The following is a 26,497-nucleotide window of genomic DNA, read 5'->3' as shown; positions in this document are numbered from 1 at the left end:
AGTCATTGTCTTCAATGTTGAAGATGGACTTGGCGACGTATGCTGTAGCCAGACTCGCAATGCCAGAATCAGACTCCTCCACAGACTCCACCTCTGCCTCCTCAGATGCGGACTCCTCCTCTGAATCCATCTCCTTTCCAACAAACGCACGTGCCTTGCCAGATGAGCTCTTCTTGTGTGATGAAGACTTAGATGAAGACTTGGAAGAAGACTTTGAGTATTTCTTCTTCTTCTTGTCGTCAGAATCATATTCCTTGCTCTTCTTCTTCCTTCTGCTCTCATTGTCCCACTGTGGACATTCAGAGATGAAGTGTCCAGTTTTCTTGCACTTGTGACATGTTTTCTTCTTGTAGTCATGAGCAGAAGCTTCATCATTCTTTGAGCTTGATCGTGAAGATTTTCTGAAGCCTTTCTTCTTGGTGAATTTTTGGAACTTCTTCACTAGCATTGCAAGTTCCCTTCCAATGTCTTCAGGATCATCATAACTGCTGTCAGATTCTTCTTCAGATGAGGAAACAGCTTTTGCCTTCAAGGCACGAGTTCGCCCATAGTTTGGACCGTAGATATCTCTTTTCTCAAAAAGCTGAAACTCATGTGTGTTGAGCCTCTCAAGTATGTCAGATGGATCGAGTGTTTTGAAATCAGGACGTTCTTGAATCATCAGGGCCAGGATGTCAAACGAACTATCAAGTGATCTCAGCAGCGTCTTGACAATTTCATGTTTGGTGATCTTAGTGGCGCCGAGGGCTTGAAGCTCATTTGTGATGTCAGTGAGCCGGTCAAATGTGTGCTGGACATTCTCATTGTCATTTCGCTTGAAGCGGTTGAAGAGATTGCGAAGGACACTGATTCTTTGATCTCTCTGAGTTGAGATGCCTTCATTGACCTTGGAGAGCCAGTCCCAAACCAGCTTGGATGTCTTCAAAGCACTCACACGGCCATACTGTCCTTTGGTCAGATGACCACGGATGATGTTCTTGGCAGTAGAGTCTAGTTGAACGAATTTCTTGACATCAGCAGCAGTGACACCTTCTCCAGCCTTGGGAACGCCGTTCTCGATGACATACCATAGGTCGACGTCAATGGCTGCAAGATGCATACGCATCTTATTCTTCCAGTAGGGATATTCAGTTCCATCGAAGACGGGGCACGCAGCGGAGACTTTGATTATCCCTGCAGTCGACATAGCTAAAACTCCAGGTGGTTAAACCGAATCACACAGAACAAGGGAGCACCTAGCTCTGATACCAATTGAAAGTGCGTTATATCGACTAGAGGGGGGGTGAATAGGTGATTTTTACGAAAGTCTTCAAAACGCGAGAGTTATGAAGACAAACAGCGAAGATTATGCCTATTACTATGCAGTGGAAGTTAGATTACACTGGGCCAGCCATGGTCATGTATTTAATAGAGTGAAAGCACAATGACAAACTACTGCAGTGTAATAAGGATCAGGTAGGAAGAAGTTATGAAGCCAAACAGTTCATACATTCACGTTGTGAAGACTAAAGATAAAGCAAGCATGCAATGGCTTCACAATGTGTAACAGTAAGAAGAGGAAGTGAAGATGAAACCAGTGACTCATTGAAGACAATGATATGTTGGACCAGTTCCAGTTGCTGTGACAACTGTACGTCTGGTTGGAGCGGCTAGGTATTTAAACCTTAGGACACACAGTCCCGGACACCCAGTCCTGAACACACAGTTCAGGACACCAAGTCCTCACCGTATTCTCCTTGAGCTAAGGTCACTTAGTCCTCGCTCAATCACTCTGGTAAGTCTTCAAGGAGACTCCCAAACCTTCACAGACTTCGTTCAATGGCAATCCACAATGTCTCTTGGATGCTCTGAACGCGACGCCTAACCGTCTGGAGGATTCACAGTCCCCAAGTGTAATAAGTCTTCAGATCACACAGACACGAAGACTTAAGTGATGCCCAATTTACTCTGGCTCTGGGTGGTTAGGGCTTTTCTCCTCACTGGAAATTTTCTCTCAAAGGCTTCGAGGTGGGTTGCTCTCAAACGACAAAAGCCGTGCACTGAAATCTGAGCAGCCAACCGTTTATGGTTGTGGGGGTGGGCTATTTATAGCCACTTGGCAACCCGACCTGATTTGTCCGAAATGACCCTGGGTCACTAAGGAACTGACACGTGTCTCTACGGTCAGATTTCGAACTCTCATGGCAACTTTACTTGGGCTACAAGCAAAGCTGACTTGTCCAGCTCTAGACAAGATTCGCTCTCATCGTCTTCACTCGAAGACATAGGTTTTTGATTTAGGCATCACTTCAGTCATTCTGACTGGTTCTCCTGGACCCCACTTAACAGTACGGTGGTTCCTATGACTCAACACAAAATAAAAGGAACTACGAAAGATCTAGTCTTCAAGCTCCATAGGCTTCATAACGTGTCTTCTTTTGTCATAGTCTTCAATGTGAATATCTTCATATACCACCTTTGTCTTCAATGTCTTCATACATTTTTAGGGGTCATCTCTGGTAGTAAAACCGAATCAATGAGGGACTTCTACCTGTATTTTCCTGCAATTCTCACAAACACATTAGTCCCTCAACTAGGTTTGCCGTCAATACTCCAAAACCAACTAGGGGTGGCATTAGATGCACTTACAAGTCCCTTATCCTGTTCCTAACCAGGAGGAATCTGGCCCAGTAATGATGTACTGTTTCTTCGGGCTCTTGATGATTTGGGATAGATCGCTTATGTTCGGGTGGGTGGGTGGAATTAAATCCCAAGCCTCACCCAATCTGAGGCTCAGAGGCCGAGGAATTTCCGAACTTGAAAATTTGGATTCCTGGATGTTGTCCAATGAATTCAGCCCGTCGTCTGACTCTAAGTTCAGGTCTTGAGTGATATCCTCCCCTCCACGGGTATCCAGATTGGAGGGATCGGGAATCCGGACATAGCTAGTCCTTAAGATAGATGAAAGGTCACCGCACTGTCCCTCTACCACGGCAACGTGATGGGTGACTTGGGGAGAGTTAATCTCTCTCAGATCGGGTTTAGGCCCAATCTGGTCGTAATCCGTAGTGACTCCCAGGGCGGCGATGCGATCCAAGAGCTCGTTTATGGAGGAGACCTCCATTGGATCTAACTGCTCGGCGAGTTCTGAGCTAACATGAAGATTGTTTTCGATGGCTCGAGAGGTCATCGTTGGCGCAGAAGCCGAACAGGCGGTCATAAGAAAACCACCTAGCCGGAGGGTTTGGCCGACAGCCAAAGCTCCCTTAGCAACGGTGCCGTCTTTAAAGACGGGGTGAGGCATCCTTCCTGATGGCGACGACACAGAGGAACTCTCAATGAAAGCACCAATGTCGGTGTCAAAACTGGCGGATCTCGGGTAGGGGGTCCCGAACTGTGCGTCTAGGCCAGATGGTAACAGGAGGCAAGGGACACGAAGTTTTACCCAGGTTCGGGCCCTCTTGATGGAGGTAAAACCCTACGTTCTGCTTGATTAATATTGATGATATGGGTAGTACAAGAGTAGATCTACCACGAGATCGGAGAGGCTAAACCCTAGAAGCTAGCCTATGGTATGATTGTTGTTCTGTATGTTGTCCTACGGACTAAAACCCTCCAGTTTATATAGACATCGGAGAGGGTTAGGGTTACACAAAGTCGGTTACAATGGTAGGAGATCTACATATCCGTATCGCCAAGCTTGCCTTCCACGCCAAGGAAAGTCCCTTCCGGACACGGGACGAAGTCTTCAATCTTGTATCTTCATAGTCCAGGAGTCCGGCTGAAGGTATAGTCCGGCCATCCGGACACCCCCTAATCCTGGACTCCCTCAGGGAGGCCAACTTGTAGGAGGTGCCTAAGTAGGATTACTCCTACTTGGGTTGCCCCCTGCTGCCCCTCTCCCTCTCCCACCTATATATATGTGGGGGGCACCGCTAGAACACACAACATTGATTCTTAGCCGTGTGTGGCGCCCCCCTCCACAGTGTACGCCTTCGGTCATATTTTCGTAGTGCTTAGGTGAAGCCCTGTGCGGATCACTTCACCATCACCGTCACCGCGTCGTCGTGCTGATGAAACTATCCCTCGACACTTTGCTGGATCAAGAGTTCGAGGGACATCATTGAGCTGAACGTATGCAGAACTAGGAGGTGTCGTACATTCGGTGCTTGATCGGTCGGAACGAGAAGAAGTTCGACTACATCAACCGTGTTGTCAAACGCTTGCGCTTTCGGTCTAAGAGGGTACGTGGACACACTCTTCCCCTCTCGTTGTTATGCATCTCCTAGATAGATCTTGCGTGAGCGTAGGATTTTTTTTTTGAAATTGCATGCTATGTTTCCCAAGAGTGGCATCCGAGCCAGGTCTATGCGTAGATGATATGCACGAGTAGAACACAAAGAGTTGTGGGCGGTGATCGTCATACTGCTTAACACCAATGTCTTATTTTGATTCGGCGGTATTGTTGGATGAAGCGGCCCCGACCAACCTTACATGACCACGTTCATGAGACCGGTTCCACCGACAGACATGCAACTAGTTTTGCATAAAGGTGGCTGGCGGGTGTCTGTTTCTCCAACTTTAGTTGAATCGAATTTGACTGCAGCCGATCCTTGTTGAAGGTTAAAACAACAAACTTGATAAATCACCGTTGTGGTTTTGATGTGTAGGTAAGAACGGTTCTTACTAGAAGCCCGTAGCAGGCACGTAAAACTTGCAACAACAAAGTAGAGGACGTCTAACTTGTTTTTGCAGGGCATGTTGTGATATGATATGGTCAAGACATGATGTGATATATGTTATTGTATGAGATGATCATGTTTTGTAAAAGTTATCGGCAATTGGCAGGAGCCTTATGGTTGTCGCTTTATTGTATGAAATGCAAATACCATGTAATTGCTTTACATTATCACTATGCGTTAGCTATACTTGTAGAAGCAATAGTTGGAGAGACGACCATGACGCTACGATGGAGATCAAGGTGTCAAGCCGGTGACGATGGGGATCATGACGGTGCTTTGGAGATGGAGATCAAAGGCACAAGATGATGATGGCCATATCATGTCACATATTTTGATTGCATGTGATGTTTATCTTTTATGCATCTTATTTTGCTTAGTGCGGCGGTAGCATTATAAGATGGCCCCTTACTAAAATTCCAAGGTATAAGTCTTCCCCCTGAGTATGCATCGTTGCGACAGTTCGTTGTGCTGAGACACCACATGATGATCGGGTGCGATAAGCTCTACGTTCACATACAACGGGTGCAAGATAGTTTTGCACATGCAGAATACTCGGATTAAACTTGACAAGCCTAGCATGTGTAGACATGGCCTCGGAACACTGGAGACCGAAAGGTCGAACTTGAATCATATAGTAGATATGATCAACATAGAGATGTTCATGCTACCTCTTGAGCACTGCGTTGGTTTTCCCTTGAAGAGGAAAGGGTGGTGCAGTAAAGCAGCGTAATTATTTCCCTTAGTTTTTGAGAACCAAGGTATCAATCCAGTAGGATACCACGCGCGAGTCACCTCGTACCTACACAAACAAATAAGAACCTCGCAACCAACGCGATAAAGGGGTTGTCAATCCCTTCACGGCCACTTGCAAGAGTGAGATCTGATAGAGATGATAATAATAAGATAAATATTTTTGGTATTTTTATGATATAGATTGAAAGTAAAAGATTGCAAAATAAAATAGATTGGAAACTTGTATGATGGAGAATAGACACGGGGGCCATAGGTTTCACTAGTGGCTTCTCTCAAGACAGCATAAGTATTACGGTGGGTGAATGAATTACTGTCGAGCAATTGATAGAAAAGCAAATAATTATGAGAATATCTGGGCATGATCATGTATATAGGCATCACGTCCATGGCAAGTAGACCGAAACGATTATGCATCTACTACTATTACTCCACACATCGACCGCTATCCAGCATGCTTCTAGAGTATTAAGTTCACAAGAACAGAGTAACGCCTTAAGCAAGATGACATGATGTAGAGGGATAAACTCATCAATATGATATAAACCCCATATTTTTATCCTCGATGGCAACAATACAATACGTGTCGTTTCCCTTTCTGTCACTGGGATCGAGCACCGCAAGATTGAACCCAAAGCTAAGCACTTCTCCCATTGCAAGAAAGATCAATCTAGTAGGACAAACCAAACTGATAATTCGAAGAGACTTGCAAAGATAAACCAATCATACATAAAAGAATTCAGAGGAGATTCAAGTATTGTTCATAGATAAACTTGATCATAAACCCACAATTCATTAGATCTCGACAAACAAATCGCAAAAGAAGATTACACCGAATAGATCTCCAAGATAATCAAGGAGAACTTTGTATTGAGATCCAAAGAGAGAAAAGAAGCCATCTAGCTACTAGCTATGGACCCATAGGTCTGAAGTAAACTACTCACACATCACCGGAGAGGCCATGGAGTTGATGTAGAGGCCCTCCGTGATCAATGCCCCCTCCGGCGGAGCTCCGGAAAAGGCCTCAAGATGGGATCTCTTGGGTACAAAAGGTTGTGGCAGTGGAAATAGGGTTTCATGGTGCTCCTGGATGTTTGCGGGGTATGTGAACATATATAGGAGGAGGAAGTAGGTCGGTGGAGCTACGAGGGTCCCACGAGGGGGGAGGGCGCATCCAGGGGGTAGGCGCGCCCCCCTGCCTCGTGGTCACCTCGTTGATTTCTTGACGTCCACTCCAAGTCCTCTGAATCACGTTTGTTCCAAAAATCACGTTCCCAAAGGTTTCATTCCATTTGGACTCCATTTGATATTTCTTTTCTATGAAACACTGAAATAGGCAAAAAAACAGCAATTTGGGATGGCCCTCCGGTTAATAGGTTAGTCCCAAAAATAATATAAAAGTGTAAAATAAATCCCATTAACATCCAAAACAGATAATATAATAGCATGGAACAATCAAAAATTATAGATACGTTGGAGACGTATCAGCATCCCCAAGCTTAATTCCTGCTCGTCCTCGAGTAGGTAAACGATAAAAACAGAATTTTTGATGTGGAATGCTTTCTAGAATATTCTTCAATTTATTTTCTCTATTGTGGCATGAATGTTCAGATCCGAAAGATTCAAGATAAAAGTTTATTGTTGACATAAAAATAGTAATACTCCAAGTATGCTAATTAAGCAATTATGTCTTATCAAAATACCATAGCCAAATAAAACTTATCCCTACAAAGTCATATAGTTTGGCCATGCTTCATTTTCGCCACACAAAATCCTCTCATCATGCACAACCCCGATGACAAGCCAAGCAATTGTTTCATACTTAGCCTTTTCAAACTCTTTCAACTTTTATGCAATATATGAGTGCGAGCCATGGACATAGCACTATGGGTGGAATAGAATATGATGATTGAGGTTGTGTGAGAAGACAAAAGGGTGAAAGTCTCACATTGATGCAGATAATCAATGGGCTATGGAGATGCCCACCGATTGATGTCAATGCAAGGAGTAGGGATTGCCATGCAATGGATGCACTAGAGCTATAAATATATGAAAGCTCATCAAAGAAACTAAGTGGGTGTGCAACCAACTCGCTTGCTCACGAAGACCTTGGGCATCTGAGGAAGCCCATCATTGGAATATACAGGCCAAGTTCTATAATGAAAAATTCCCACTAGTATATGAAAGTGACAAAATAAGAGACTCTCTATCATGAAGATCAAGGTGCTACTTTGAAGCACAAGTGTGGAAAAAGGATAGTAACATTGTCCCTTCTCTCTTTTTCTCTCATTTATTTATTATTTTTTCTTTTTTTATTTGGGCCTTTTTTCTTTTGGCCTCTTTTCTTTCTTTTTTTTCTTTTTTTCCCGTCCGGAATCTCATCCCGACTTGTGGGGGAATCATAGTCTCCATCATCCTTTCCTCACATGGAACAATGCTCTAATGATGATCATCACACTTTTATTTTCTTACAACTCAAGAATTACAACTCGATACTTAGAACAAAATATGACTCTATGTGAATGCCTCCGGCGGTGTACCGGGATTGCGATGAATCAAGAGTGACATGTATGAAAAAAATTATGAACGGTGGCTTTGCCACAAATACGATGTCAACTACATGATCATGCAAAGCAATATGACAATGATGACGCGTGTCATAATAAATGGAACGGTGGAAAGTTTCATGGAAATATATCTCGGAATGGCTATGGAAATGCCATAATAGGTAGGTATGGTGGCTATTTTGAGGAAGATATAAGGAGGCTTATGTGTGATAGAGCGTATCATATCACGGGGTTTGGATGCACCGGCGAAGTTTGCACCAACTCTCAAGGTGAGAAAGGGCAATGCACGGTACCGAAGAGGCTAGCAATGGTGTAAGGGTGAGAGTGCGTATAATACATGGACTCAACATTAGTCATAGAGAACTCACATACTTATTGCAAAAATCTACAAGTCATCAAAACCAAGCACTACGCACATGCTCCTAGGGGGATAGATTGGTAGGAAAAGACCATCGCTCGTCCCCGACCGCCACTCATAAGGAAAGCAATCAAAGAACACCCCATGCTTCAATTTTTCACATAACATTCACCATATGTGAATGCTACGGGACTTGCCAACTTCAACACAAGTATTCATCAATTTCACAATTACTCAACTAGCACACTTCTAATATTAACACCTTTATATCTCAAAACAATCTATCAAGCATCCAACTTCTCTTAGCATTTAAAATTTATAACCAAAGTGAATTACCATGCTGTTCTAAAGGACTCTCAAAATGATATAAGTGAAGCATGAGAGATCAATTATTTTTATAAAGTAGAACCACCGTCTTGCTCTAAAAGATATAAGCGAAGCACTAGAGCAAAAAACTATATAGCTCAAAAGATATAAGTGAAGCACATAGAGTATTCTAATAAATTCCAATTCATGTGTGTCTCTCCAAAAAGGTGTGCACAACAAGGATGATTGTGGTAAACTAGAAAGCAAAGACTCAAATCATACAAGACGCTCCAAGCAAAACACATATCATGTGGCGAATAAAAACATAGCTCCAAGTAAAGTTACCGATAGACGAAGACGAAAGAGGGGATGCCTTCCAGGGCATCCCCAAGCTTAGGCTTTTTGGTGTCCTTGGATTTTACCTTGGGGTGCCTTGTACATCCCCAAGCTTAGGCTCTTTCCACTCCTTGTTCCATAATCCATCAAATCCTTACCCAAAACTTGAAAACTTCACAACACAAAACTTAAAAGAAAATCTTCGTGAGCTCCGTTAGTAAAAGAAAACAAACCACCACTTCAAGGTACTGTAATGAACTCATTATTGATTTATATTGGTGTTAAACCTACTGTATTCCAACTTTTCTATGGTTCATAAACTCTATTACTAGCCATAGATTCATCAAAATAAGCAAACAACACACGAAAAACAGAATCTGTCAAAAACAGAACAGTCTATAGTAATCTATAGGTTTCGAATACTTCTGGAACCCCAAAAATTCTAAAATAAATTTCTGGACGTGAGGAATTTATCTATTAATCATCTGCAAAAAAATTAACTAAATATCACTCTTCAATAAAAAATGGCAGCAATTCCCGTGAGCGCTAAAGTTTCTGCTTTTTACAGCAAGATCAACAACCAAAACAGAGACTAGATAAATTTTTTATTACTAAACAGGAGCAAAAAGTAAGGAATAAAAATAAAATTGGGTTGCCTCCCAACAAACGCTATCGTTTAACGCCCCTATCTAGGCATAAGATTTCAACGATGCTCACATGAAAGACAAGAATTGAAGCACAAAGAGAGCATCATAAAACACGTGACAAAGACATCTAAGTCTAACATACTGCCTATGCATAGGCATTTTATAGGCAAACGAATTATCAAGGCAAGCAAAAACTAGCATATGCAAGGAAGCGGAAAGAAAAAATAGCAATCTCAACATAACGAGAGGTAATTTAGTAACATGAAAATTTCTACAATAATACTTTCCTCTCTCATAATAATTACATGTGGGATCATAATCAAATTAAACAATATAGCTATCATAAAAAAAATTCTCAACACGATCCACATGCATGCAAAGTTGACACTCTTCCAAAATAGTGGGATCAACATTAACTAAAGTCATGACCTCTCCAAACCCACCTTTATCCAAAATTTCATAAGATTGAACATTCTCCAAATATGTGGGATCTAAAGTTGACACTCTTCCAAACCCACTTTCAATAATATTGCAAACACTATTATCAATCTCATATTCATCATGGGGCTTAAATAAATTTGCAAGATCATAATAAGAATCACCCCAATCATGATCATTGCAACAAATAGTAGTCATAGCAAAACTAGCATCCCCAAGCTTGAGGTTTTGCATATCATTAACACAATTGACATTAAGGGAATTTATAATAACATCATTGCAATCATGATTTTCATCGAAGGAACTATCAAGTATGGGTGCAATAGCAACGATCTCATGTTTAACATAAGGAACTATAACAAATTCATATTCATAAATATTGGCATCATGGACACAAGAATAGCAAGCATCATGTTCATCAAGGGATATTTCAATCAAATCATCGGAATCATAATTATCTATAGATTCATGCATATCATTATTTTCGTCCAGAGCAACGGTCGTTCTTTCAATAAATTCTTTGACATAGACATTATGAGCATAGTTTTCATAGCAATATTTAAGTATGTCAAAATTTTCAATTCGTAGAGAGTAATATCATACTTTTCAATCAAAGAAGCAACTTCTTAAGCACCCTTAAAAGCAACAAATTCTTCAATTTGTTCGATATCGTAGTAACTATAAACACCTTTTGCATAAGAAGATAAGATTTCATTATCATTAAACTCACATAGGTAGGGGAGGTGCTTTTTAGGATTCTTAGAGCAACAAGTAAGATCACAAATTTCACAAAGATTCCAAGCATAACATAGCAATCTGTTTATTTGATCCCATAAGAGTCTACCTTTTTCAGACAAACGGTGACGCACAAAATGAGCATGCTCATCTAAAGATTTCCCGTCAACTAGGCTAGTTGAGGACTCAGCACGAGTGCATAAGGATCGAAGATGATCCAAGTAGAACACTTTAAGTGGATCCATATCAATAGATTTTTAGCAAGCAACGATGCAAGCAAATAGAAGGCACATGGAAACACAAACAAAGATACATACGGAAAGAAGGTGAACTGAAAAGAGGGCGAATAAAACGGCAAGGGTGAAGTGGGGGAGAGGAAAACGAGAGGCAAATGGCGAATAATGTAATGCGAAGGATAAGAGTTGTGATGGGTACTTGATATGTCTTGACTTGGCGTAGATCTCCCCGACAACGGCGCCAGAAATCCTTCTTGCTACCTCTTGAGCACTGCGTTGGTTTTCCCTTGAAGAGGAAAGGGTGGTGCAGTAAAGCAGCGTAAGTAGTTCCCTCAGTTTTTGAGAACCAAGGTATCAATCCAGTAGGAGACCACGCGCGATTCGCCTCGTACCTACACAAACAAATAAGAACCTCGCAACCAACGCGATAAAGGGGTTGTCAATCCCTTCACGGCCACTTGCAAGAGTGAGATCTGATAAAGATGATAATAATAAGATAAATATTTTTGGTATTTTTATGATATAGATTGAAAGTAAAAGATTGCAAAATAAAGTAGATTGGAAACTTGTAAGATGGAGAATAGACACGGGGGCCATAGGTTTCACTAGTGGCTTCTCTCAAGATAGCATAAGTATTACGGTGGGTGAACGAATTACTGTCGAGCAAATGATAGAAAAGAGAATAATTATGAGAATATCTAGGCATGATCATGTATATAGGCATCACGTCCGTGACAAGTAGACTGAAACGATTATGCATCTACTACTATTACTCCACACATCGACCGCTATCCATCATGCATCTAGAGTATTAAGTTCATAAGAACAGAGTAACGCCTTAAGCAAGATGACATGATGTAGAGGGATAAACTCATGCAATATGATATAAACCCCATCTTTTTATCCTCGATGGCAACAATACAATACGTGTCGTTTCCCTTTCTGTCACTGGGATCGAGCACCACAAGATTGAACCCAAAGCTAAGCACTTCTCCCATTGCAAGAAAGATCAATCTAGTAGGCCAAACCAAACTGATAATTCAAAGAGACTTGCAAAAATAAACCAATCATACATAAAAGAATTCAGAGGAGATTCAAATATTGTTCATAGATAAACTTGATCATAAACCCACAATTCATCGGATCTCGACAAACACACCGCAAAAGAAGATTACATCGAATAGATCTCCAAGAGAATCAAGGAGAACTTTGTATTGAGATCCAAAGAGAGAGAAGAACCCATCTAGCTACTAGCTATGGACCCAAAGGTCTGAATTAAACTACTCACACATCACCGGAGAGGCCATGGAGTTGATGTAGAGGCCCTCCGTGATCAATGCCCCCTCCGACGGAGCTCCGGAAAAGGCCCCAAGATGGGATCTCTTGGGTACAGAAGGTTGCGGCAGTGGAAATAGGGTTTCGTGGTGCTCCTGGATGTTTGCGGGGTATGTGAACATATATAGGAGGAAGAAGTAGGTCGGTGGAGCTATGAGGGGCCCACGAGGGGGAGGGCGCACCCAGGGGGTAGGTGCGCCCCCTGCCTCGTGGCCGCCTCGTTGATTGCTTGACGTCCACTCCAAGTCCTCTGGATCACATTTGTTCCAAAAATCACGTTGCCGAAGGTTTCATTATGTTTGGACTCCGTTTGATATTCCTTTTCTATGAAAAACTGAAATAGGCAAAAAAAATAGCAATTTGGCCTGGGCCTCTGGTTAATAGGTTAGTCCCAAAAATAATATAAAAGTGTAAAATAAAGCCCATTAACATCCAAAACAGATAATATAATAGCATGGAACAATCAAAAATTATAGGTACATTGGAGACGCATCAGTTCACCATTGAAAACTACTCCATCTCACGTGATGATCGGACATGGTTTAGTTGATATGGATCACGTGATCATTTAGATGACTCAAGGGATGTCTATCTAAGTGTGAGTTCTTAAGTAATATGATTAATTGAACTTAATTTATCATGAACTTAGTCCTGATAGTTTTTGCATATCTATGTTGTAGATTAATGGCCCATGCTACCGTTCCCTTGAATTTTAATGCGTTCCTAGAGAAAGCTAAGTTGAAAGATGATGGTAGCAACTACACAGACTGGGTCCGTAACTTGAGTATTATCCTCATTACTGCACAGAAAAATTATGTCCTTGATGCACCGCTAGGTGACAAGCCCCCTCCCGCTAATGTAGACCCTTTGAATTTCTGGCAGACGCGGTCTGATGACTACTCTATAGTTCAGTGTGCCATGCTCTACAGCTTAGAATCAGGACTTCAAAGACGTTTTGATCGTCATGGACCATATGAGATGTTCCAAGAATTGAAGTTAATATTCAAGCAAATGCGCGAGGTGAGAGATATGAAGTCTCCAATAAGTTCTATAGATGCAAGATGGAGGAGAATAGTTCTGTGAGTGAACACATACTTAGAATGTGTGGGTATCATAACCACTTGACTCAGCTGGGAGTTAATCTTCCATATGATAGTGTAATTGATAAAATTCTTCAACCACTGCCACCAAGCTACAAAGGCTTCATGATGAACTATAATATGCAAGGGGTGGATAAGACAATTCCCGAGCTCTTCGCTATGCTCAAAGCTGCGGAGGTAGAAATCAAGAAAGAGCATCAAGTGTTGATGGTTAACAAGACCACTAGTTTCAAGAAAAAGGGTAAGGGAAAGAAGGGGAACTTTAAGAAGAATGGCAAGCAAGTTGTCACTCCTGGGAAGAAGCCCTCTGGACCCAAGCCTGAAACTGAGTGCTTCTATTGCAAAGGGATTGGTCACTCGAAGCGGAACTGCCCCAAGTATTTGGCGTATAAGAAGGATGGCAAAGTGAACAAAGGTATATTTGATATACATGTTATTGATGTGTACCTTACTAATGCTCGTAGTAGTGCCTGGGTATTTGATAATGGTTATGTTGCTCATATTTGCAACTCGAAACAGGGGATACGAATTAAACGAAGATTGGCTAAGGACGAGGTGACGATGCGCGTCGGGAATGGTTCCAAGGTCGATGTGATCGCCGTAGGCACACCACCTCTACATCTACCTTTGGGATTAGTTTTAGACCTGAATAATTGTTATTTGGTGCCAGCGTTGAGCATGAACATTATATCTGGATCTTGTTTGATGCGAGACGGTTATTCATTTAAATCAGAGAATAATGGTTATTCTATTTACATGAGTAATATCTTCTATGGTCATGCACCCTTGAAGAGTGGTCAATTTTTGTTGAATCTCGATCGTGGTGATACACATATTCATAATATTGATGCTAAAAGATGCAAAGTTGATAATGATAGTGCAACATATTTGTGACACTGCCGTTTAGATCATATTGGTGTAAAGCGCATGAAGAAACTCCATGCGGATGGACTTTTGGAATCACTTGATTATGAATCATTTGATGCTTGCGAACCATGCCTCATGGGCAAGGATGACTAAAACTCCGTTCTCCAAAACAATGGAGCGAGCCACTAACTTATTGGAAATAATACATACCGATGTATGCAGTCCGATGAGTGTTGAGGCTCGCGGCGGGTATCGTTATTTTCTAACCTTCACAGATGATTTGAGCAGATATGGGTATATCTACTTAATGAAACACAAGTTTGAAACATTTGAAAAGTTCAAAGAGTTTCAGAGTGAAGTGGAGAATCATCGTAACAAGAAATAAAGTTTCTACGGTCTGATCACGGAGGCGAATATTTGAGTTACGAGTTTGACCTTCATTTAAAACAACATGGACTACTTTCACAACTCACGCCACCTGGAACACCACAGCGTAATGGTGTGTCCGAACGTTGTAACCGTACTTTATTTGATATGGTGCGATCTATGATGTCTCTTACCGATTTACCACTATCATTTTGGGGTTATGCATTAGAGATATCTGGATTCACTTTAAATAGGGCACCATCTAAATCCGTTGAGACGACACCATATAAATTGTGGTTTGGCAAGAAACCTAAGCTATCATTTCTTAAAGTTTGGGGTTGCGATGCTTATGTGAAAAAGCTTCAGCCTGATAAACTCGAACCCAAATCGGAGAAGTGCGTCTTCATAGGATACCCAAAAGAAACTGTTGGGTACACCTTCTATCACAGATCTGAAGGCAAGATCTTTGTTGCTAAGAATGGACCCTTTCTAGAGAAGGAGTTTCTCTCGAAAGAAGTGAGTGGGAGGAAAGTAGAACTTGATGAGGTAATTGTACCTTCTCTCGAATTGGAAAGTAGCTCATCACATAAATCAGTTCCGGTGATGCCTACACCAACTAGAGAGGAAGTTAATGATAATGATCATGAAACTTCAGATCAAGTTACTACTGAACCTCATAAACCAGAGCATGTTCCGTACCTGAGTGGTATGGTAATCCTGTTCTGGAAGTCATGTTACTAGACCATGACAAACCTACGAACTATGTGGAAGTGATGATTAGCCTAGATTCCGATAAATGGCTAGAGGCCATGAAATCTGATATAGGATCCATGTATGAGAACAAAGTGTGGACTTTGGTTGACTTGCCCGATGATCAGCAAGCCATAGAGAATAAATGGATCTTCAAGAAGAAGACTGGCGCTAATGGTGATGTTACTCTCTACAAAGCTTGACTTGTTGCAGAAGGTTTTCGACAAGTTCAAGGAGTTGACTACGATGAGACTTTCTCACCCGTAGTGATGCTTAAGTCTGTCTAAATCATGTTAGCAATTGCCGCATTTTATGATTATGAAATCTGGCAAATGGACGTCCAAACTGCATTCCTTAATGGATTTCTCAAAGAAGAATTGTATATGATGCAGCCAGAAGGTTTTGTCGATCCTAAAGGTGCTAACAAAGTGTGCAAGCTCCAGCGATCCATTTATGGACTGATGCAAGCATCTCGGAGTTGGAATATACGCTTTGATAGTGTGATCAAAGCATATGGTTTTATACGGTCTTTCAGAGAAGGCTGTATTTACAAGAAAGTGAGTGGGAGCTCGGTAGCATTTCTAATATTATATGTGGATGACATATTGTTGATTGGAAATGATATAGAATTTTTGGATAACATAAGAGGATACTCGAATAAGATTTTTTCAATGAAAGACCTCGGTGAAGCTGCTTCTATACTGGGCATCAAGATCTATAGAGATAGATCAAGACGCTTAATTGGACTTTCACAAAGCCCATACCTTGATAAAGTTTTGAAGAATTTCAAAATGGATCAGTCAAAGAAAGGGTTCTTGTCTATGTTACAAGGTGTGAAGTAGAGCCAGACTCAATGCCCGACCACTGTAGAAGATAGAGAGAAAATGGAAGTCATTCCCTATGCCTCGGCCATAGGATCTATTATGTATGCTATGCTGTGTACCAGACCTGATGTGTGCCTTGCTATAAATCTAGCAGGGAGGTACCAAAGTAATCCAGGAGCGGATCACCGGAGAGCAGTCAAGAACATCCTGAAGTACCTGAAAAGGACTAAGGATATGTTTCTCGTCTATGGAGGTGACAAAGAGCTCGTCGTAAATGGTTACGTCGATGCTAGTTTTGACACTGATCCGGATGACTCTAAGTCACAAACCGTATACGTATTTATATTGAATGGTGGAGCTGTCAGTTGGTGCACTTCCAAGCAAAGCAGCGAATGAAGGAGTCTGGATGAAGGAGTTCATATCCGATCTAGGTGTAATACCTAGTGCATCGGGTCCAATGAAAATCTTTTAGACAATACTGGAGCAATTGCCTTGGCGAAGGAATCCAGATTTCACAAAAGAACCAAACACATCTAGAGACACTTCAACTCCATCCGTGATCAAGTCATGGAGGGAGACATAGAGATTTGCAAAACACATACAGATCTGAATGTGGCAGACCCGTTGACTAAGCCAGCAAAACATGATCAACACCAAGACTCCATGGGTGTTAGAATCATTACAATGTAATCTAGATTATTGACTCTAGTGCAAGTGGGAGACTGAAGGAAATATGCCCTAGAGGCAATAATAAAGTTGTTATTTATATTTTCCTTATATCATGATAAATGTTTATTATTCATGCTAGTAACCGGAAACTTGATACATGTGTGGATACATAGACAAAACACAGTGTCCCTAGTAAGCCACTACTAGACTAGCTCGTTAATCAAAGATGGTTAAGTTTCCTAACCATGATGCAGACAGCTACGGCAGGTATTTCCCTTAGTTATGAAACCAATGTATCAATCCAGTAGGAGAACCAAGCAACACTATGTAAACAGTACCTGCACACAAGGAACAAATACTTGCAACCCGACGCTTATGAGGGGTTGTCAATCCCTCTACAGGTGACGGCGTCAGAAATTGTCAAGTTGACGGGATAAAATTTGTGGTAGATTGGATAAATAGATCTCGATAAAAGGCGAAATAAAAGATGCAAATAAAAAGTGCAACAAAGTATTTTGGGTTTCTTGGAATAATAGATCTAAAAAGAAAAGCAAATAAAAATAGACCTGAAAGCAAATATGATAAAGAGTAGACCCCGGGGCTGTAGATTTCACTAGTGGCTTCTCTCAAGAAATAGCACACGATGGGTAAACAAATTACTGTTAACCAATTGATAGAAAATCGAATAGTTATGAAGATATCCAAGGCAATGATCAATATATATGCATCACGTCCAAGATTAGTATACCGACTCCTGCCTGCATCTACTACTATTACTCCACACATCGACCACTATCCAGCATGCATCTAGTGTATTAAGTTCATGGAGAAACGGAGTAATGGAATAAGAATGATGACATGATGTAGATAAGATCTATTCATGTAGGAATAAAACCCATATTGTTATCCTTAATATCAATGATACATGCGTGTCTTGCTTGCCCTTCTGTCACTGGGAAAGAGTACCACACGATCAAACCCATCACAAAGCACATCTTCCCATGGCAAGAAAAATCGATCTAGTTGACCTAACTAAACCAAAGATTCGAAGAAGAAATACGAGACTATAAATAATCATGCATATAAGAGATCAAAGAAGACTCAAATAATATTCATGGATATAGATCTGATCATAAACTCAAATTCATCGCATCCCTACAAACACACCGCAAAAGAGTTACATCGAATAGATCTCCAAGAGACCATTGTATTGAGAATCAAGAGAGAGAGAGAGAGAGGAAGCCATCTAGCTACTGACTACGAACCTGTAGGTCTATGATGAACTACTCACGCATCATCGGAGAGGCACCAATGAGAATGATGAACCTCTCTGTGATGGTGTCTAGATTGGATCTCGTGGTTCTGGAACTTGCGGCAGTTGGAATTGTGTTTCGTCTTCTCCCCTAGGATTTCTGAAATATTTGGGTATTTATAGGGCGAAGAGGCGATGCGGGAGGACACCGAGGTGGGCACAAAGATTTCTGGAATTGTGTTTCGTCTTCTCCCCTCGAAGCCCCCTCTGGTACTTCTTTGGCCCATCAGGTGTCTTCCGGTCCAGAAAAATTATCCAAAAAGTTTCGTTGCGTTTGGACTCCGTTTGATACTGATATTCTGCGAAGTAAAAACCAAGCAAAAAAACAGCAACTGGCACTGGGCACTATATCAATAGGTTAGTCCCAAAAATGATATAAAATTGCTATAAAATAATTTTAAAACATCCAAGAATGATAATATAACATCATAGAACACGCAAAAAATATATCCAACATATCACACCACGGTTTATCCGAGCTACTCGTCATCTTTGATCGCCTGTCTTGAAACTGGTCCAACGAGAACTTTCCCGACCAGTATCTTCTTGCAGCTGAGCTCTGATGCCCGACTACATCCGAGATGACATAGACCACCCCAGTATTCTGGAAATGTTGAAGTAGTTTGACTGGCCAGCACGCCGAAAAAGTCTCCCGCACAGCTAGCCGCTCGCAGTAGATCTCCATGTTGGATTGTTTTCGAAATGGTGTGCACCACCTTGATCTTGAGTTGTCGATGTAGATGGTCAGTCTCCGAGGAAAAAAGTTGTCCCGACAAGCCGACTTTTGCGAGCCGATTTTTCATGAATATTTTTTGATTGGTGCAATTTATTCTCTGTCGAGATATACAACCAGTATCCATAAATGTGTGTGCCGGCTTAAAATCCGGTATGCACCTGAAGGGTAAAATAAAAACCACTGATCCCGGTAGTCCCTGAGACTCAGGTCGATTCACAAAATTGACGTGAGGATTGAATTCTCACTTGGCAGCATACTTTAGAAAAAGAGGTGTGGAGTAGCCCCCGAGCTTCAAGTTGGACGCGAAGGCTGGTTGAATCCAGCTATTGTCGGCTTGAGCCCCCGAGTACTTGATCCCATGAGGATTGAATCCAGCTATTGTACTTCCCGAAGATTTGACCTGATTGCCTTAAATTTAAGTGGCAAAAGAAGTAAGGCAATCTGGCTATTGGCCGAGCCTGAATTTAAGTGGCAAAAGAAGTACGACAATGCGGCTATTGGCCGAGTACTTGAGCCGACAAAGAAGCAATAGGAAAAGGCTTCATAACGACTTAAGAAGAACACTTAGACTTTTATGACACAGATTAAAATGAAAGATTTAACAACCCCCAAGTCTGGCTTGACTTGGGTAAATTACTTAGAACGATCAAAATGAACAAGGAGAAAAACATCTTTATTCAACAGATATATAGCATGACCAAACTAAGCAAAAACTGAAATTTGTAATCTTTTAAGCATGAAAGCGACTTAGCCGGTTTTATATTCGTGGTGTTGATGACGCGGTCGAGGCTTGAAGATCTCCTGTATCAAAATCTAATGACCCACCATCTATTTCCTTCTTCAAATAACTACCACTATTCATTTTCCTCCTGGAGACACGCATGTCTTTCTCCCTCCTCCCACATACCACCAACCAAACCGTCTACTCGCATCCCCGTGCGGCTAGAGGTGCTCCTGCCACACTTAGACTTTAATGTAAAATACTTAGGGCACATCTAGATGTGCTTTAGCAAAACCGATTTTTTAGAGTTGTTTTCAGGTACTCCCTTCATTTCTAAATATAAGTCTTTTTAAGATTTCTTTAAGGACAACATACTAATTTTAAAGTATAAATTCACTTATTTTGTTAGAATCTCTAACTAAAAGGACTTATATTTAGAAGCGAGAGTTTTTTTTTTTGGGAGCGGTAGGAACGGTCGAACGGAGGGAGTAATACATGAGAAATAGCAAGGGAGAAAAGAAAATTGGCTGCTGCAGCCTATTTGGAGAATCCAGTCCATCAGTGAATGGTCACGTCACTTTCAAGGCCCAGTCCGGAAAGCACACGCCAGCCAACTCACCACCCAGAACCAACCAAACTCCGACCACACGGAAAACCCAACTTTTGCTTCCCCTTCCTTCCAATCCACCAGATCGACGATTCGCCATGCTCCCCCGTGCACCACTCCGGCCATGAGCCTCGCGCTCCATGGCGCCGCCCCGTGCTCGCGCCCTCCTCCTGCCGCTAGCGGCGGCCACCGTCCTAGTCGCCTCCACCATCTTCCTCTTCGCCGCCGCCGGCGCCAGCCGCTGGCGCCCCGCCGACACCGGCCTCCCCGTCCCGGCCAGCCCCGCCGACTTCTCGGCCCTCCCTATCGGTGTGAGTGTAACATCCGCCGCCAAGGGTAAGGAGCTCTCCTTTCTTGATGAGAATGGCCGCCCCGACGACCCCAGCTCCGGCTCGGCGGCGGCTGCTGAACCTGGGAGATGCGACCCCCGCGACGCCGCCGTCAGGGTGTTCGTTTACGACATGCCGCCGGAGTTCCACTTCGGGCTACTCGGCTGGGCCCCACCTTCGGGGAACGGCGGCGGCGTCTGGCCTGACGTCAGGGGCGGCACAGTCCCGCGCTACCCCGGTGGGCTTAACCAGCAGCACAGCGTGGAGTACTGGCTCACGCTGGACCTCCTGGCATCCTCGTCAGTTGCACCGTGCGGTCCGGCGGTGAGGGTTGCCGACTCTCGTGATGCGGACGTGATCTTCGTCCCCTTCTTCGCGTCCCTCAGCTACAACCGCCACTCCAAGGCCGTGCCGCCGGAGAAGGTAAGCAGAGACACGTCCCTACAGGAGAAGCTCGTCAGGTATCTGGTGGCGCAGCCGGAGTGGAAGAGGTCCGGCGGTGCCGACCATGTCGTCGTCGCGCACCACCCCAACAGCTTGCTCCACGCCCGATCGGCGCTGTTCCCAGCAGTGTTCGTGCTGTCTGACTTCGGGAGGTACCACCCCAGGGTTGCCAGCTTGGAGAAGGATCTCATTGCGCCATACCGACATATGGCGAAGACATTTGTGAATGACACAGCCGGGTTTGATGATCGGCCGACATTGTTATACTTCCGGGGAGCCATTTACAGGAAGGAGGTAATAATTGTGCCTACTAATCTTGTTCTGCACACTGCAAACTAAATTCTGTATAACCTATGACTATGAGACGCCAATCATGACATACTATAATGGCACTGCTTAATTCTCGCAGAAGCCTGCTGGTATTTGGCAAGTAGGTTTAGGTGATGCAGAGAATTGGTGAGATTTATATTGGGTGACATAATTCAGAATTTGGTAAATTGTCGTAGAATTTGGTAAATTGTCGTAACTGAATCATTAGGCTGAGACTATGATGGGTGGAGCGATCATTAGGCATTTCTTAGGTAAGATCCTAAGATTTCAGAATTCCAGCTTTGATGTGTTTTCAGTTTTAGCTGCACAAGTTACTGCTATAGTGCTACTACAAACTGCCATATTTTGAGTTGTGGCTGATGGTAGCAAATGTTATTAGTATTAAACCGTGTACATTATAAACCAGCTAGTGCTTCTGAATACACGACGAGGCAAATTGGATAGCTTGGCGCCATCTAAAACTTAAAACCATCAAGGTGGTTCCCCTCACCTTGGTTGAGATGAATTAAATATACTCAGAAAATTTTCAGCCTTATGCATGAATCGGAACACAATTTGTGCATCTCCTTGATCGCTGGTAGATAGATGTTGTGCATAAGTTCTTATTTAAAAGATACTCCCTCCGGCCCATGATATAAGATGTTATTACAACCATATATGGTTGTAATAACATCTTATGTTGTGGGATCGCTGGTAGATAGGTGTTGTGCATAAGTTCTTATTTAAAAGATACTCCCTCCGTCCCATGATATAAGATGTTATTACAACCATATATGGTTGTAATAACATCTTATGTTGTGGGATGGAGGGAGTAGTATATATTAATACATGTTGCAGATTTTAACCCCGTTATGTCTGTATGTGAGAAAACTAGTGTTTGGTGCCATGATATATCACATCATATTTTCTTTTCCAGGGAGGAAACATTCGGCAGGAACTATATAATATGCTCAAAGATGAGAAGGATGTTTTCTTTTCCTTCGGAAGCGTCCAGGATCATGGTGTCAGCAAAGCCAGCCAGGGAATGCACTCATCAAAGTTTTGCCTAAACATTGCCGGGGATACCCCGTCTTCCAATCGTCTCTTTGACGCTATAGTAAGCCACTGTGTCCCTGTTATCATAAGCGACGACATTGAGCTCCCTTACGAGGATATCCTAGACTATTCAAAGTTCTCCATCTTTGTCCGTTCCTCTGATGCTATTAAAAAGGGCTACTTGATGAGACTAATTAAAGGCATAAACAAGCATCGATGGACAAGGATGTGGAAGAGGCTCAAAGAAGTGGATAAACATTTTGAGTACCAGTTCCCATCTCATAAGGATGATGCGGTTCAGATGATCTGGCAAGCATTGGCCAGGAAGGTGCCTTCGATCCGACTGAAGGCACATAGGTTTAGAAGATCTCCAAGATCTGAAAGAGGAAGCAAATAAACAGGAAGGAGGTGTATGTATTGATGATGTGATCCAGATGATAGGGCAAGCAGTGGCTAGGAAAGGTGCCTTCGGTTCGGACGAAGTCACATATGTTTAGAGGATTTTCAAGATCTGAAAGAGGAACCAAAAAAACAGGAAAAAGTGTGTATGTATCTTGCTTCTAGGCTAATCTAACACAGCATTCACTGACACTGGCACATCAGTTGCATTTTCCCTTTGAGGAACATTGTAAATTAGAAGATTCAGGTTGAATGTTTGGTTATACCTTGGAACAAAAACAGATAGCTCAGACTTTTATCGGTCCAGTTGAATGTATGTTAGGAAGGCAAATGCTTATTGTTGATGTAACATGTACTCCGTCCGACAGATAGCTCAGAATGTATGTTTGCTCAGAGTTTTATCCCACTTCTATAATTTACTTAAAAATAGTCCCTCCATCCAGAATTACTTGTCGCATAAATGGATAAAAGTGGATGACTAAAATACGTTTAGATACATCAATTTCTTCTACAAGTATTTCCAGACCGAGGGACTATTTTGAAATTATAGAAGTGGGATCCATGCTAGTAGCTGTTTCCGATGATGTTGTGACCAAAGCGTATTCTGCGTCTCAAGAAAGGTCCAGCATTTTCCGATGATGTTGTGACCAAAGCGATTTATCTCATGTGAGTTTATGTTGTGTATTCTGCGTCTCAAGAAAGGTCCAGCATAAAGGCAAATCAAGAAGTTTGGGCTCCTTCGATTCAAAGGATTTTCATAGGAATTTTGGATGGTTAGAATCCTTATGAATTTTTCCTTTGGTTGTTTGATTCATAAGATTGTGAGTTCTATATGATTTTTTTTCTAAGGACTTTTTATACTACTTCTCATTGAATTTTTAGCATTTACTCAAAACCTTTTTGGATTTTGTTTTTTGTTTTTCCTATGATGCAATCAAACAACCCAAAATCTTAGGGCCTCTTTGATTCGTAGGATTTTGAAAACGTAAGAATAGGAAAAGTGTATGGTTGGAGTGGCATGCTCATTTGAATCCTATAAAATTAGCAATGCTTGTTTGATGCCGCGGAAAAAACAAAGGAATTATAAAAAGAGGTTGGAGTGGATGTTAAATTTTCTATGAAATGTAGTACAAAAGATTCCATAAGAAAAATTCCTATGGGATCCATGAATAAAAGGACCAATATAGGAAAAAATCCTAAGGATTTCAGTCCTTCAGAAATCCTATAAAATTCCTTTGAATCAAAGAAGCCCTTATGTTCTTCCTATTCCGGCATTTTTAGAATCCTGCAAATCAAAGAGGCCCTTACCATTACATTACATGTAATCTCTGCTATACCACTCCAAAACCGTAGGCAGATCTTTAAAACAACAAGAAACAGATTTCATGATTCAGCACATAGAACTGAAAAACGTTTACTCGTATAATCAAAAAACATTCAAATAAAATTTATATAGAGTGAACGAAAGGATATATTATCATATAATTTCACAGTACTGAGACACAAGTATACAACGGGCTCGCAAAACATATTACAACGGCATTTCTTTGAATCTTTGTCATATACAAATACAGTTAATAATATTACAACATGATCCTCCACTAACAGGCTGAATCTGCCTGCTGGCAGCCGCCAACCAATAAGAGAAAGATTACAGCGCGCAGCTCCTAACGAAATTAGACACCTTATTATAGATAAACTATACTATAACAGTCTCCAGGTCATGTATTCGTCTCGAACAGGAAAACTAGCAAATTCCCGCTTCCAAGAGAGCAATCAAAGATTCAACCTGCAGAATAACAATCTGAATTCTGTGTAAGTTCAGCAAATCAACACCCATAATAACAGATTACTTTCTACTATTATGGATGGTGATTTAGGAGTATTAGACAAGAGATTTAACTCGAATCCGCAAAAAAAAAACATACTTGATATGCACTTCCGCAGGAAAAATATCCTACTGAACCAAAAACATACTAAAGAGAACAATTTGCTCAGGAATACAAATAGCAAGCACAAGCAAAAAACGAACAAAAAGAAATCGATCAAAAAAAGATGAAAACCCTTCGAAGAAAGCAAGAAAGTAATGAGATTGTTTTGTTTGTTGGGTGAGCCCGCGCGGCCATCATCGCGCGCGCTCCGACCGCGGGCAGTCGTCATCGCTCGCCGCCGGCAGCTGCCGCGGATGCCGCGTCTCTCAACCCAAACGTCGCGCGCCACCTTCCCGCAAGCCCATCGTGGACCACGGTGGCGGCGCGGCCGATGGGAGAGACGACTCCGGCCGCCGCGGCGCCGCCGGACGGCTCGCTCGGATAAGATCAAGTAGTGTTCAGGTCGAAACCCTAGCTTCCTGCTCCTCCCATCGCGCCCTCTTATTGACGACAACAACCCACCCGTCGGCCATACCATAGAAAGCCCAGTACTTGCAGGCCCACATAAACTCCAATTGATCAGCTCGGCCCATTACCTTCGAGGTCGGTCCCACATGTCATAGGACGTGCTGCGCGAATGAGGCCGAAACCCTAACGCCTCCACGCTATATAATCGTTCTCTCGCCGCCGTGATCCCCTCTACGCGCCGCCACCAAAAACCCTAACCTGCGCCGCCGCGCTCACAGCAACCACGCACACCGCCGCAGCCACCATGGCAGCCGTTCTCACCCGCCCGACGCCGGGCACCGTCCAGTGCTTCGGCCGGAAGAAGACCGCCGTCGCCGTGGCCTACTGCAAGCCCGGGCGCGGCCTCATCAAGGTCAACGGCGCCCCCATCGAGCTCATCCGCCCCGAGATGCTCCGCCTGAAGGCCTTCGAGCCGATCCTTCTCGCCGGCAGGTCCCGCTTCAAGGACATCGACATGCGTATCCGCGTCCGCGGCGGAGGGAAGACGAGCCAGATCTACTCCATCCGCCAGGCCATCGCGAAGTCTCTCGTCGCCTACTACCAGAAGTACGTCGACGAGGCGGCCAAGAAGGAGGTGAAGGAGATCTTCGGCCGCTACGACCGGACGCTCCTCGTCGCCGACCCGCGCCGCTGCGAGCCCAAGAAGTTTGGCGGTCGCGGTGCCCGCGCGCGTTTCCAGAAGTCGTACCGTTGAGCTCCGGCGAGATCTCTTGTTGGGTTGGCGGCGGTGGCCTACTCCTTGCCTGCCTATCTATCTACCTTTTACCGCTAGTAGTTTGTTTTCTTTTGAACCAATGAATTGGATATGATCTCTAAGAACTGTGAGTTGTCTGCAGTATCCTGCCTAGTTGACGAAGGGGTTTTGCTATCATAATCTTCTGTTAATGATGAAACTGAATGTTCTGTTTGAGCTTAACTGTTTGCGATTTGATATTTAGTTGAATAGGTAAAATGCAGCTTTATTTAGAATCTGTGAATGATATGGCCGTCATTTCTAGTAGCAAGTATTGCACAAAATGTTTTGCATGTTGGGAGGTGAACAACGCCTGATGCTGTGATCGTACCGATTCTTAGAATATTGTTCCTTATCTGTGTACTTCCACTTCCAAGATTAAGCATCTCCTTAGCTGTTGGTAATTGTTTTAGACCCTGCATGTTGCTATCAGCCTATCATCATTGA

The 26,497-nt window shown here is 42.7% G+C and overlaps 1 protein-coding gene and 1 pseudogene across 1 annotated transcript; both read left to right on the top strand.

Annotated features, from left to right (window-relative positions):
- Positions 1-20,384: 20,384 nt before the first annotated feature.
- On the top strand, positions 20,385-23,319 carry LOC125550988 (putative arabinosyltransferase ARAD1). Its single transcript, XM_048714128.2, has 2 exons — positions 20,385-21,448; positions 22,401-23,319. Exons 1-2 carry the CDS (start codon positions 20,522-20,524, stop codon positions 22,914-22,916), a joined length of 1,443 nt encoding a protein of 480 aa, XP_048570085.1. The 5' UTR covers positions 20,385-20,521; the 3' UTR covers positions 22,917-23,319.
- Positions 23,320-25,512: 2,193 nt separating this feature from the next.
- LOC125550990 (small ribosomal subunit protein uS9 pseudogene) lies at positions 25,513-26,227 on the top strand (annotated as a pseudogene).
- Positions 26,228-26,497: the final 270 nt, after the last annotated feature.

This window comes from Triticum urartu, chromosome 4A (genome assembly GCF_056163025.1).
Source record: "Triticum urartu cultivar PI428250 chromosome 4A, HENAU_Tu73, whole genome shotgun sequence".
Lineage (NCBI taxonomy): Eukaryota > Viridiplantae > Streptophyta > Magnoliopsida > Poales > Poaceae > Triticum > Triticum urartu.
The sequence above is the reverse complement of the archived record's forward strand: the minus strand, read 5'-3'. Positions and strand labels throughout refer to the sequence as shown.

What these genes read in the sequence shown, in the direction of transcription:
- LOC125550988 (XM_048714128.2), top strand. Translation starts at nt 20,522, where the DNA reads ATGGCGCCGCCCCGTGCTCGCGCCCTCCTCCTGCCGCTAGCGGCGGCC. An exon ending in GAGCCATTTACAGGAAGGAG is followed by an intron (nt 21,449 to 22,400) that starts GTAATAATTGTG and finishes TTTCTTTTCCAG; the next exon opens with GGAGGAAACATTCGGCAGGA.